At 43.3% G+C, this 14,174-nt stretch overlaps 1 protein-coding gene across 3 annotated transcripts in view; it reads right to left on the reverse strand.

The window, feature by feature from the left end:
- Window positions 1-1,247: 1,247 nt before the first annotated feature.
- The window catches only part of LOC113882206 (N-acetyllactosaminide beta-1,6-N-acetylglucosaminyl-transferase-like), a 119,489-nt gene continuing 106,562 nt past the window's right edge, over window positions 1,248-14,174 (reverse strand). For all 3 annotated transcript variants that reach the window (XM_027525415.1, XM_027525416.1, XM_027525414.1), the window contains 2 exons: window positions 10,675-10,767; window positions 1,248-3,991 (listed from right to left, as the gene is read on the reverse strand). In XM_027525415.1, coding sequence (XP_027381216.1) covers window positions 3,801-3,991; window positions 10,675-10,767 — 284 coding nt within the window. In that variant the 3' untranslated portion in view covers window positions 1,248-3,800. The remainder of the gene's footprint in view (window positions 3,992-10,674; window positions 10,768-14,174) is intronic.

Below are 14,174 nucleotides of genomic sequence, written 5' to 3' on the forward strand. Positions count from 1 at the left end.
CCCATATCCTTCTGTATTAATTCATTTTTTCATCCTATATTCTCCCGTATTCTATTTTCTAACTTATTAACTTGATTTAAATCGTGTTTAAAATTTTTTATTGAAGTATAGTTGATTTGTTTTCATTGCTCAGTCATGTCCGACTCTTTGCGACCCCGTGGACTGCAGCACACCAGGCCTCCCTGTCCTTCACCATCTCCCAGAGCTTGCTCAAACTCATGTCCATTGGGTCGATGATGCCATCCAACCATCTCATTCCCCTTCGCCCCTTCTCCTCCTGCCCTGTCTTTTCCAGCATTAGGGTCTTTTCCAATGAGTTGGCTCTTCACATCAGGTGGCCAAAGGATTGGAATTGATTTGTGTATTTTCTATTTTTAGAAAATATTTTTATTTATTTTGGCATTTATGTATTTTCTATATTTAGGAAATATTTATTTAGAAAATATACTTATATATTTTATAGTTGATTTATATATTTTCTATGATATACAGCACATATTTTTGTTTTTGTAGTTTGAAATATTTTGTACTTTAGTTTTAAAATATTATGCATTAAAAAATGGTGCATCAGATATTGTTTAGACGAGTTATTTTCCTTAGTATTTCTATCATTTTCCATGTGTCTAGTAGAGGAAATATTCATTTACCCAAACTTAGCACTGAAAGACTGCTCAAAAACTTTGGCATTTGACAGTTGAATAATTACAATATCAACATGTCTTTTTCCTAAGTTGTACCTTGATTTTTAAAAAATAAATAAAGGAGGCACATATAGGAGATAATTTCTTCCTGCCTCTCAGATTTTGAATTTAAATTCCCGATTGAAATGAAACTGACCTTCCATTGTCTCTATCATTCCCAGTTATCCTCTCCGATACTCCTCACAGGGAAGGCTTCATTATTTTTCAGTGGGGTGGGCATTTTTAGACAGGTATATGTTTGCATGAATGAATTTATTTGTGTATTTTTAGAAAATGCTAGGAGGGGGACATCCCTGGTGGTCTAGTGCTTAGGAATCTGCCTTGCAGTGCCGGGGCTGCGGGTTCGATCCCTGGCTGAGGAACTAAGATCCCAGGTACCCTGGTGCGGCTGAGCCCATGCGCCACAGCTACTGAGCCCGGAGCCACAACAAAAGATCCCACCTGCTGCATCTAAGACCTGACGCAGCCAGATAAAATTTTCTTAGAAAGACAATGCTGGGAAGATGGGCTTGTCAAATGCCGATCAAATAAAGCCATACAACAGTCCCCAGTGTGGAAAACAATATATTAATTTATTTCCAAGAAAACAACATGGAACATCATCGAAAACAAAATTTTCAGGGCATCTCCATGGGCCTGCAGAAACCCACTAGTTCAAACATTAAATTCTCCCAACATTAAAGTATTTGAGACACAGAAGAAATGACCAACAGACATGTAAACATCTTCTATTCCAAAAGATTTCTTCTTCTGCAAGAGGAAGATCCAGTGTAAAGCTCCTCAAGTGGTGTGATGTAAGTTTAAAAAAAAAGGTGATTTTAAATTCTGCCTTTAGCTCCGGGTGTGTTCCCTACCCCTTGACTTTTCGTCACCCAGTGCACTTCCATCTCTCTCGGCAACAGGAAAAAGGACAGATTTTACTTCAAAATCATTAAAAGTCATTAAATTCAAGGTCATTAAATATGATTAAGGGCTTCCTTAAGTTAAATATGATTAACATTCAACAGGCACAATTGCAGAAAAAGTAACATTGCGTGGATTAAATGTATCATTAGTCGTAGTTGCTGTTTTTCATTAGAATAAATAAATACCAAGGAACTGGATGGAGTACAAAAGGAGACTTCACATTTTTTGGACGTGACAGGACGTTTTCTCAGTGTGAACACTGAAACCGTTCTGGGATGCTAAGTATGGCTTCACTTCACCCTCTCGAGATGCTCCACCTTAGGAAATGAACTAAGGAGACCAGTAAGAGAAGCCTGATTCTCAGAGCACTTGTTTTCTCATGCTTACTAACAACCTCTCTAAGCCTCAGTCACTTCATCTGCAAGATGGGGTAATTGTGCGAGTTTGCAAGAGCACTGTGAGATCTGAATGCCCTAAGAGGTCAAAGAGAAAGCAGGTTGCCTAGAAAACAATCAGCTGTGGCCTGTGTCTCCAGCCTCCCTTCTCTCTTCAGAATATTCTGATTTAGACCTCACTTTGAAACTGGTGATATCTTGGGCCTGATATGACAATCCATAAGCCCACCACTACAGCCACTCCCTGGTGGTCTAGTGGTTAGGAGTCTGCACTTCTACTGCAGGGTCCGAGGGCTTGATCCCCGGTCAGGGGAGTTCCACATGCCTCGTGGGGTGGCCGGAGCCGGGGGGCGGATAATACACTTTGTGAGATTCTCTGGAGTTCTAGAGATTCTCTTTCCAATCTTGGCATTATTGCCAAGATTTTCAGAGTGAAAAAGCTTCTCACTTCTTATCTCTGCACGTGTCTGGTGTATAGTAGACACCCGAGAAATACTTATGGATTGGATGGATGAATGGGATAAAGGATAAGTGACAAAGAGGCTCTCCCACAATTGAAAGCTTTTAAAAATCCAGGCACTCCTAAGACCCCACAGGCACTGCAAAGTTACCCAGAGAACACTGTGGACTCCTTAAAGGTTCATGGGATAGAATTTGGTCTCCATTTTGCAGGTAAGATCACTTCGGTGGTGTGTGCATGCTTAGTCACTTCAGTCACGTCCTACTCTTTGTGACCCCAGGACGGTAGCCCACCAGGCTTCTCTGTCCATGGGATTTCCCAGGCAAGAATACTGAAGTGGGTAGCCATTTCCTTCTCTATGGGATCTTCCCGACCCAGGGATTGAATCCAGATCTCCTGTGTCTTCTGCATCACAGGCCGATTCTTTACCACTGAGCCATTGGGAAAGCCCTACTTTGGTGGGGGTGGAGGCAAAAAAGGGAAGTGATTTATCCTGAAATAGTCAAGGCTTGAGGCTATACCCATGCAATAGCACTTCCCCTCTTGAAATATCTTCATTCTTCAAGAACTTTTCCATGTTCTCAATGGAAAATGATGGACGAGGGGTCAGAGGACACTCTGACAAATATTCAAGAAGCGAACTACCTGAGAATCTTTTACTGAAGTAGCAGGCAGTGACGGCTGTCTTAAATTTGGTCTCCTGTGAATAACTTTACATTCTATACAGAATGTAAAGAATGTAAAAAAAAAAAAAAAAAAACAACCTGTAGGCACAGGAAACTTGAAAATGTTACTGTTGAAACTCAGGAACAAGACCAAGTTCTCAGTTCTAGCAGCTCAAGTTCTAAAGGAGACTGGAGAGTTACCTGAAAGCAGTTTCTATGCCGACGTGCAGCTGAGCAAAGAGCAGGGGAGTCCATTCGTGTGAGGCTACAGATCTGTGATAAAAGATTCCTTCTTCAAAGAAACTTGATTCTTATTTCCCTAAATAGTATTATCTACCATTCTCCTTTTCATGCGAACATTTATATACGATGAGGGTCTGATGCAAAGATCTGAAAACAGTTCAATTTATCACAGATCGGGACATGAGCCTGAAAGAGCGGTGAACCTCAAGAAACTGCCAGAGTGGCCTAAGAACCAGTATCACCGTGCAAGCATCCTGACAGCACATTTCACAGTGTCTAGCGGACATTTTGACGTGTAATTATGTAGTCAGGTCCTGAAGCTATAACCTTGGCCCTGAGACTGTTCATATAACCCAGGCAAAGTTTTTCTCCCAAAGAAAGGCTCTCCTTCCCAAAGGCAATTTCCCTTTAGACTGTGAGTGGCTGTAGATCAGAAATGCCAGCTGGGCTGTATTGCAATTTCACTCTGATTCAGGGTTCTTTCTCGAAGCCTCAGTTCCAGGCATTCCACAGTGAGGGGGTATGCAGTGAGCTCAAACTTGTTTGCAAAGAGGCTTGACGAATTAATCAACCACTTTAAGTCTCCATTGCCATAGATACAAATGTCATGGACATAGTGGCCTGTAATAGGAGAGAACAAGAAAACAGTCAAAATAGGCTTGTTTCCATGTCAACAGGGGTGAGCTTGCAGAACAGTAGGTTGTCCAACTGACTGCTGCAGGGCTAGGACTGTGCCAAGCGCTAGGGGATTCCGATGAAGTAGGATTGCGTCAGCCCAGCCCACAAGGAAGTTAAACTTTCTATGAGGAGACAAAGATACAAATATGTACTTACAGAAAATGAGAGTTAAGTAGTCCAAAGGAAAAACACAATAGGGATCACAAGGCAATTCACGCATTATGAACTTTGGGTTTCACGGATGAGACGTCCTATACGTAGACAGATGGGAGGGGTCTTTGTGGGCTGAGTTGGTTGGGTCTCTTCCCTGGGCTATCCAAGAGCCTACTTTATTATGTATGAGGCTTTTTGTGTGTTTTTTTTTAAATTAGGAACTTTTGGCCTCGCTGCAAAGCATGCAGGATCCCAGTTCCCCAAGCAGGGATCGAACTTGAGTCTCTGGCATTGGAAGCTTGGAGTCCTAACCACTGGACCACCAGGGAAGGCCCTATCTCTCCTCTTAAATGGGGAATAAACATCACCCGCGTGTCACCTATGAACTCCTAATCCTCTCCAAGTCTTCTCTATCGTAATCCAGGGCAAGCCTACTCTTCAGTACACTCGGCCCTTTTCCCCCTTCCTTCCACACCCCACATCCAATCTGGCAGCAACCTTGTCAGCTCAACCTTCAAAATATTAATGCAATTTGACCACATTTCACCCCCTCCGATACCTCCATCCTAGTCAAGCTGCCTCCATCTTCCTGTCTGACTGGTTCCCAGTGCCTCCATTTATTTTAAAAAATTTACTTTTAATTGGGGAAAACTGCTTTACAATGTTGTATTGGTTTCTGCCACACGACAAGGCAAATTAGCCATAACTGTACATGTATCACCTCCCTCCTGAGCCCGCCCCAGCCCCACCTCTCCAGGTCATCACAGAGCCAGCTACGTTCTCCGTTTGTCCCACTCTCTCCTTCCCCCCGTTTCCATAAGTCCAGTCTCTATGTCTGAGTCTGCATTCCTTCCCTGCAGATAGGCTCGGCAATTCCGTTTTTGCCTGTTAGCATATTCCCAGCACAGCAGCCAGAGTGGCTGTTTTAAACGTAAGCGCTGAAGATGTGTCTGTTGCTCAAAACCCTCTGATGGCTTCTTGTCTCATTTGGAGAAAAAGCCAAAATCCTAGCAATGGCGTTCAGGACTCCTCAGAGTCTGGCCCTCCTCACCCGGACTCACCTCTCACCACTTACTCATTCAGTTATAACCCTTAATAATCTTCACATCAGTCACACTGGCCCCCTCGCTGGTCCTGAGCAACCCAAGCATCCGTGTTTGCCCTTCCTCCCCCGGACCACGCCCTTCCACCATACATCTTCAAGGCTCCCTCTGGCACCACTCAGGAATCTACTTCAAGGCCATCCTCTCAGTGAGGCCATTTCTGACCTCCTTTCCTTCTTCCCTGATTCATTTTCCTTTTGGTACTCATTACCAACACACATGTTTCTTTGTTGTTTTTCTCCCCAGACTAGAATATAAGCTCAGGAGTTGAAATTTGAGACCACTGTGTTTACTTCTGTGTCCCCTAAATCTACAACAAGTGTGAGTGCTCAGTCAAGTCCGACTTTTTGCAACCTCTTGGACTGTAGCCCGCCAGGCTCCTCTGTCCATGGGATTTTCCGGGCAAGAATACTGGAATGGATTGCCATTTCCTTTTCCATGGGATCTTCCCAACCCAGGGATCAAACCCATGTCTCCCGAGTTGTAGGTGGATTCTTTACTGCCAAGCCATTGAGTAAGCCACATTTGGAACAGTGCCTGGTAAATATCAGATGTTAAATTAATAGTTATTGAATGAAAAGTGTAGAGAAGGATGAGTGGAGAGTTCACAGGTGGGTAGAATTGGGAAGCATCTCAAGATGGATGGGAAAGCTTCAGGTGGAAAAATGCAGAGAGGGGAATTTTCTGCTACAAAAAAGAGTTTGCTGGGGAACAGGTTCAAAACAAGGAAGCTGTAAGAAGTTTGCACTCTTTCCAGATTTGTTTGGCATATGGTAGAACTACTATGGTTGACTGTCTTAAAATAGATGAAAGGTTTGGGCCATTTTTATACCTTTTTTTTGAAAGGGTTGGAGAAATTTAATAGAAGAATCAAATGATGAAATAGATTTCAGCAAGATTAATTTCGCAGAGCTTTGCAAGGTACATTAAGAACCAATCAAGAGACTGTAGTAATCGTGTAAACCAGAGAGTTTGTTTGAAGTTAATGGTTGCCATGAGTGGGAAAGGAAAGCTATTAGAGACAGAGTACAGAAGGACCGATGGGACTTGATAATTAACTCAATGTGGCTGGGAAGAGAGACAGGAGACAGTGAAAATCACTGGAGAAAGAAGCCAGAGTTCGGGGGATGTTAAAGAATAACCTGGTGGTAGGTGAGAAGAACTTGGTACACAAACAGCACACCCATGCTTAAGAAATGAAAGTGAACAGGAGAGAAGATTTAGGGCTGGGTCGTGTAGAGAGAGCCTAGACAGCTTGGTCTTGAGGACAGAGGCAGAAAATACATCTTGGCAGAGAGAAGGAAAAGAACCAGCAGAGACAGAGTCACTCAGAATGCAAGAGAGCGACGGCATAACTGAGATGGACCCACACATAACTGAGGCCCGATGGGGACCTTGGTTGGGAGGATGGGTCACTTTTCTTCTTGAAACAGGAAGCAACAATGTGAGAAAGGGTCCCAAATGCCCTATGATGGGGACTTCCCTGGTGGTCCAGTGGTTAAGAATCCACCTCCCAATGCAGGGGACGTGAGTTCGATCCCAGGTCAGGGAAATAAGATCCCACATACCAGATCCCGAATTCCACAATGAAGATTCTGCAATTAAGACACAATGCAGCCGCCCCCACCCAAAAAAAACCCCAAAATGCTCTAAGATGGAGGAAAGGGATGACCTGATAAAGGAACTGATAAGGTGATTTTAATCAAGTGTCTTCAAAGTTCTTCCCAAAGTTGAAATGATCACCTTTGGAGAGTAGAGAGGCTGTTTCAGCACAAGATTAGGAGTTTAAAGGTGAGCCAAAAAGCTGAAAATGTGTATACCATGAAGAGTACCAGGACAATAATGACGTAAATAAAAGAACAAGCGGGAAGCCAGAGGGAACAGCTGAAGGGAGATGGTGGGTGAGTTTAGGACAGTTCTGGAGCATTCTTCAGCAGTGTTCTGCCTAGGGAATGGCAAAAAGCAGATGACAGTAATGATTATGCGTAGGAATCAGCCTCCTAGGATTAAATGCCAAGGGATAAAAATATATATATATATATATATATATATATATATATATATATAAAATTAAAAAAAAATGCCAAGGGAACCTAAAATGTTTGAGAGAACAGCATGAAAAGCTGACACAGTACACAGGCTAGACAAGAGGTCCTCATAAAGAACCCGTAGGAGGAGGGAGCCAGAAAGCTGAATCTCTGGAAGTCCCAATTTTAAAAAAGCAAACACATCTAACATGACAACATCATATTTTAGATGTGGGGTTATGGGAATGAACAAACCGGTCAAAAACCCCAGCATTGCTGGGTCTTCTATTCTGTTCTGGGGAAGAAAGACAGTAAAATATATAGCATATAAGTTGGTGAAGGAAGACGAAGAGATTGGAATCAGAGATGGGAGCTCCACATTCAAGACCACAGGTCTAGAATGGTACTCTGTGATTCTAAATGTGATTCTAAATGCTAACAAGGCTTGGAAAGTGGCTACACGCACAGGTTTGGAACTAATACAGCCAAGGGGACAAGATCCAGATGGTATTACTGACTTGCTGGGTTGACATAAATTTCTACCTCCTCTGTCCAGACTGTGCCTTTTTCTTTTCTCTGTATAGTGGTTTGGGGACAAATATTTTAAATGCTAACAGTTTAAGGCTTTCAAATGGCATAACGGGTAATAAGAGTAGAAAAAACTGAGCCATTTGTTTGAAGAGGGCAGGCTGGGCTACCCAAACTTTGAACCCTATGCAGTTCCTGGCTAGAGGCTACTTTCACGGCCCCACCTGTCATGTCATCATGACATGTTGTTGTTGTTTAGTTGCTAACCCATCAGTCTCCTCTGTCCGTGGGATTTCCCAGGCAGAAATACTGGAGCAGGTTTGCCATTTCCTTCTCCAAGGGATCTTCCTGACCCAGGGATGGAACTTGCGTCTCCAGCATTGGCAGGAAGATTGTTTATCACTGAGCAACCTGGGGAGCCCAAAAGTCCTTACAAAAAGGCAAATCTGACGAGTCTATACCTTCTCTACTGAGGCAGGTCCTGGATACAGGCGATGTCAGGGAGACTGAAGGTATGTCTCTACTTGGGCGGGGAGTGCACGTGGCTGATACACAATGGACACGAACCTCTGCAGGGAGCGGGGTGGGCGGGGGAGGGCTTGGCTGCAAAGTAATCTCATCACATGGGTCCATGCTGTAGATGTTGACGTCTTCAAGTGCTACAGCCAGAGAAGAGGAGGAGAAGCAGATTGGAAGATGACCGTAGTGGCCCTAGAGGCCAAGTGATAGGGGTTACAGAAGGATGTGGAGAAGACAGCTTATCCCAAATACTGGGACCCTCACTGATGGAGATGGTCCATTTTCTAAGGAAGACCCAGGAGATCAAAGTGCACAATACCCACCTCTCCATTTTCCTCTCCCCACTAGGAGGGCAGGCTATGCAGGCAGGTGGCAATGAGCTGTCCTCTGGGGAAAACGTGGGCCAATTAAGGTAAAGACATGAATATACTTGCAGAAAGACTGTGCAGGGACACAAGGATGCTGGCCTCTATAATGGGGGGAGGACCTCAAGAGACACGCCTGGGGAGGAGCATGAGCGTGATGGAGAGCTGGCGAGACGCAGCAATCTGGAGTTTTGATCTGAAATGTTGCCATTTCTCTTCTTCATAGAGAAGGAAATGGCAACCTACTCCAGTGTTCTTGCCTGGAGAATTCCATGGACAGAAGAGCCTGGCAGGCTACATTCCACGGAGTCACAGAAAGTCGGACACTACTAGGTGAAAATATTATTATTATTTATTGTCTGAAATGTTAGGTGTAGAATAAAAGGACTAATAAATGAAGCTATAAATTGAATGGCGGGGGGGAGGAGGCCAAACTTTACAGGGCAAACCTTCCTATTCACTCACTCAACTGTTCGCTTCATCACTCATTCACTGAATATATATTTACGGCCTTCTTTTACAGACTGCATTGTATTTCCCCCAAATTCACATGTCGAAGTCCTAACCTCCAGCACGTCAGGATGGAACTGTGTTAGATGTAGGGCCCTTAAAGAGATAACTGAGTTAAATGAGGTCTAATGGATGGCCCTGATCCAGTAGGACTGGGGTCCTTATAAGAAGCGATTAGGACACAGACACACGCAGAGGGTAGGTCACGTGAGCACACGGGGCAAAGATGGCTGTCTGCAAGCCAAGGGGAGAGGCCCCAGGAAAAGTCAAAGCTACTGCCACTTCGAGCCTCCGACTTCCAGCACCCAGGACTGTAAGCGAAGAAATGTTGGTGGTTTAAACCACTCAGTCTGTGGTACTTTGTTATGCTCGCTCTCGTCAACAAATACGCACGCCTGCCATGTACCAGGCCAGAGTCTTAATGGTATATACACCAAGACTGATGAAAAGTCTTCTTCACAGCTACTTGTCTTCTAGTTCTTATCCATTGAGAGGGGCAATCTCTCTTGTTGCTGTCACCTGCCATCATACCGGAGCAAATACCTCCACGCCACCTGGAAACCCATTGGTGGAGGGAGCAGAGGCTGATGTGAGGGAGGGGGCTCCATGGAGAGAAGATGACATCACTTCTCATCCTGACCACTTGCTCCTCCTAACTGCTGCACCCTCAAAAGGGACAGAAAGAGGAAGGAAGAAGAAGAAGAGAACAGAAACTAGCAAGAGGAAAGTACCATTATAATTTGAGCCTAACTCTACATCTCCCTAGGTAATCAGAGGACAGAGAATGTCTTTCAGTTCAGCTCAGTTCAGTTCAGTCGCTCAGTCGTGTCCAACTCTTCGCGACCCCATGAATCGCAACACGCCAGGCCTCCCTGTCCATCACCAACTCCCGGAGTTCACCCAGACCCAGGTCCATCGAGTCAGTGATGCCATCCAGCCATCTCATCCTCTGTCGTCCCCTTCTCCTCCTGCCCCCAATCCCTTCCAGCATCTTAAACTTGGGACTCTCCTGGTGGTCCAGTGGTGAAGCATCTGCCTGCCAATGCAGGGGATACAGGTTCGATCCTTGGTGTGGGAACCAGGATCCCACTTGGTGCAGGGCAACAAAGCCTGTGCTCCACAAGAGAAGCCACCGCAACTAGAGAATAGCCCCTGCTCACTGCAACTAGAGAAAGCCCACGCACGGCAAAGAAGACTCGGTGCAGCCAAAAATAAATAAATATTTTAAAAAATGAATACTACCTAAAAAAAAAAACACATTAACTTTTCAAGGACTGTGCCTCTAGATACTCTGTTTAATAATTCACAGGCTGTCTAAATGAACCAGCAGGTCTGTCTGTGAGAACCCCTGTATTCCACAGCTCCTTTCATGCCAACACCAACAAGCAGAGTGGCCTCAAAGTTTGAAAAGAATGCCTCACCGTGGCAGCCTCCGTGTTTATCTTCCATGTCAAGCCACTTCACAGCTCTGAGGTCACCAGCCCAGGATGCATTTGGCATGGAGCCAGGGACACCTGCAATGTTCATAAAGAAGAAAAAGCAGAAATAAGAGCCTGAGCTTCCAAGGCATGCTCATTTTCTCAGTATAGTTTCTTTCACATCAGATTTCTCATCATTGGTACAAATCCCCAAAGGCTTGTCGTGAGAACTGTTGGTAGTTACGAACCTAGACTTCCCTTGTAAAAAGAGTCTATTTTTCTTTTTTTTCATTTTTCATTTCTTACAAGCCTGCAAGAAATGACATTGGATGAAACCACAGTGCAGATGGAAAAGCTGAGAATTTTCTGGTATCTCAATTGAATCTTAATTGAATTTACTTAAAAACTTCTTATTAGTGTATAGATAATTTACAATGTTGTGTTGGTTTTTCGTGTACAACAAAGTGAATCAGTTTACATACATATATATCCCTTCTTTTTTCAGACCCTTTCCCCATATAAATTATCACAGAATATTGAGTAGAGTTCCCTGTGATGTACAGTAGATCCTTGTTGTTCGGGTTCTTATTAGTTATCTATTTTATATATAGTGGTGTGTATATGTTAATCCCAATCTCCCAATTTATCACTCCCCCCATGTTTCACCCTTTGATAACCATAAGCTTAATTTTGAGACCTGCGAGTCTGTTTCTATTTTGTAAATAAGTTCATTTGTATCATTTTTTAAATTAGGTTCCTCATGTAAGTGATATAATATGGCATTTGTCTTTCTCTGCCCAACGTATGCCACTTAATATAATCTCTAGGTCCATCCATGTTACTGCAAGTGGCATTATTTCATTCCTTTTTACGGCTGAGTAATATTCTACTACTAGTAATATTCTACTAGATACGGTAGCCATATCTACCAACCTAGACAGCATAATGAAAAGCAGAGACATTACTTTGCCAACAAAGGTCCGTCTAGTCAAGGCTATGGTTTTTCCAGTAGTCATGTATGGATGCAAGAGTTGGACTGTGAAGAAAGCTGAGCGCCGAAGAACTGATGCTTTTGAACTGTGGTCTTGGAGAAGACTCTTGAGAATCCCTTGGACTGCAAGGAGATCCAACCAGTCCAATCTGAAGGAGATCAGCCCTGGGATTTCTTTGGAAGGAATGATGCTAAAGCTGAAACTCCAGTACTTTGGCCACCTCAGGCGAAGAGTTGACTCATTGGAAAAGACTCTGATGCTGGGAGGGATTGGGGGCAGGAGGAGAAGGGGACGACAGAGGATGAGATGGCTGGATGGCATCACCGACTCGATGGACGTGAGTTTGAGTGAACTCTGGGAGATTGTGATGGACAGGGAGGCCTGGCGTGCTGCGATTCATGGGGTCGCAGAGTCGGACACGACTGAGCGACTGAACTGAACTGAACTGAATATTCTACTGCATATATTTGCCACAACTTGTTTATCCATTCCTCTGTCAATGCACATGTAGGTTGCTTCCATGTCTTGGCTATTGTAAATAGTACCATTATCCAAAATTTTTAGGACTTTCCGGATAACATCTATCTTACAGTAAAAGCTCAGGAAACTGGCCACTCTATGTCATCCTTAATGCTAATAAGTGACAGAGATTCCATTACTGGAAAAGGAGTACTGAATATGGGAATCAATGTAACTGCAACTAAATGAGGGCTCCTTTGTGTTATAAGAGCTCTAGCGATTCTCATCAGTGAGAAATGCAATGTGAATACCATGCAAATGACATTTGTACTCGAATTGCAAAACGTCTTTTCTTAAAAGATCTGGTAGTAGGAATAATGCCCCTGCCCCCAACATATCCTCAAACAAGTCTGCATCCTAATCCCTGGAACCTGACAATATGCTATGACAAAGGGGAATTAAGGTTGCTTATCAACTGACCTTCAGCTAGGGAGATTATCCCAATTTATCCAAGGCCATTGTAAATACAAGGGCCTTTAACAGTGGAAGAGGGAGGTGGAGAGCTGGCTGGAGTGGTACAAGGTGAGGAGGAGGAAGGGGCTAGGGTATGTGGGTGGCCTGTAGAAACTGGAAAAGGCAAGGAGAGGGATCCAATCCAGCCCTACAGAGAGGAGCATAGCGCAGCCAACACCTTGACTTTGGTCTGGTGAGACAATGTCAGACTTCTGACCCACAGAACTATAAGAGGAGCCAAGTACATCATTTAAACCCCTAAGTCGGTGATCAACTATGACAATGGCAAATAGAAAACGAATACACAAACTAATGAGAACCAAATTACCCAAGATGATGGATATTTTTAATTAAAAAATTGGACAAGATCATGGATATTTTTAATTTAAAAACTGGACAAGATCAATATGTTGAGAAGTTTAATTGATTTAGGCACATAAAATTTTTTCCTCTTTAAAAACACTGATAAGGATCTTCCCTGGTGATCTGGTGGCTAATACTCCCTGTTCCCAGTGCAGGGGGAGCCGAGTTCGATCCCTGGCCAGGGAACTAGATCCCACGTGCCACAACTAGGAGTTTGGTGAAACTAAAAAGATTCCCATGGCTAAGACCTGGAGCAGTCAAATAAATAAAGAAATAAAATATTTTTTAAAAAACTGATGAAAACATGTGCATTTTCAGGCAGTTAAAAAAAAAGCTCTGCTCTTTTGCTCTGATGTCACATAATAATTATATGAGGATTTAAATTAAGAACTGTACTAAGGTCTTCCAGCTAAAATTAAATTTTTCAGTCTTTTCTGTAAATAGCATGAGTCTTCACCCCTACGGGCTCTCTATCAGAGATTCTTCTTTCCTTGCTGCCAAACTTAAAAACGTTGTTTGTAAATGTTAAGTACTCAATAAAAACTCTTTATTAAGTAATATGTCTTCCTATTATTTTAGTTTGCATTTAATACTTTAAAAGTTACTTTAGTCTTTGCCTATAAGAAAAGAGGCTTCTTTTATTCTTAGCACACATTTTTAAAAATTACTTTTGTTTTGGCTGCACGCCAAGGCACGTGGGATCTTAGTTCCCTGATCAGGGATTGAACCCGCGCCCCCTGCATTGGAAGCACAGTATCTTAACCATTGAACCACCTGGTAAGTCCCAGAACAAATTTTAGAATAATTTAGAATAAAACTCGCCTTGGTTAAGTTGAGCAGTGGGTAGAGGCAGTCTGGAAAGCAAATAGGTAATCTGGTATATTTACTCATGTCAGCAAGGTCAGCTGATGTATGATTTTTATGTCTCTTTCAATTAAATAATTACAGCAGAAAGATGTGAATAAAACATTGTCTTGACGAAAAGTCGCTGGCCCTCCTTTAAAGGATTGAATTTTTAAAAGGACAAAATATTTCTCTTCCTCTTTCATTCTCATTAATTAATATTGAACATCACAAACTGACTCTTTATGCAGTATCTCGGGCCCCACCCAGACCTCCTGCACCAGAACGAGCATCTTCACAAGACCCCGGGAGGATCCCTGCGCACAGTCAAGC

This window comes from Bos indicus x Bos taurus, chromosome 23, assembly GCF_003369695.1.
Source record: "Bos indicus x Bos taurus breed Angus x Brahman F1 hybrid chromosome 23, Bos_hybrid_MaternalHap_v2.0, whole genome shotgun sequence".
In the NCBI taxonomy this organism is placed as follows: Eukaryota; Metazoa; Chordata; class Mammalia; order Artiodactyla; family Bovidae; genus Bos; species Bos indicus x Bos taurus.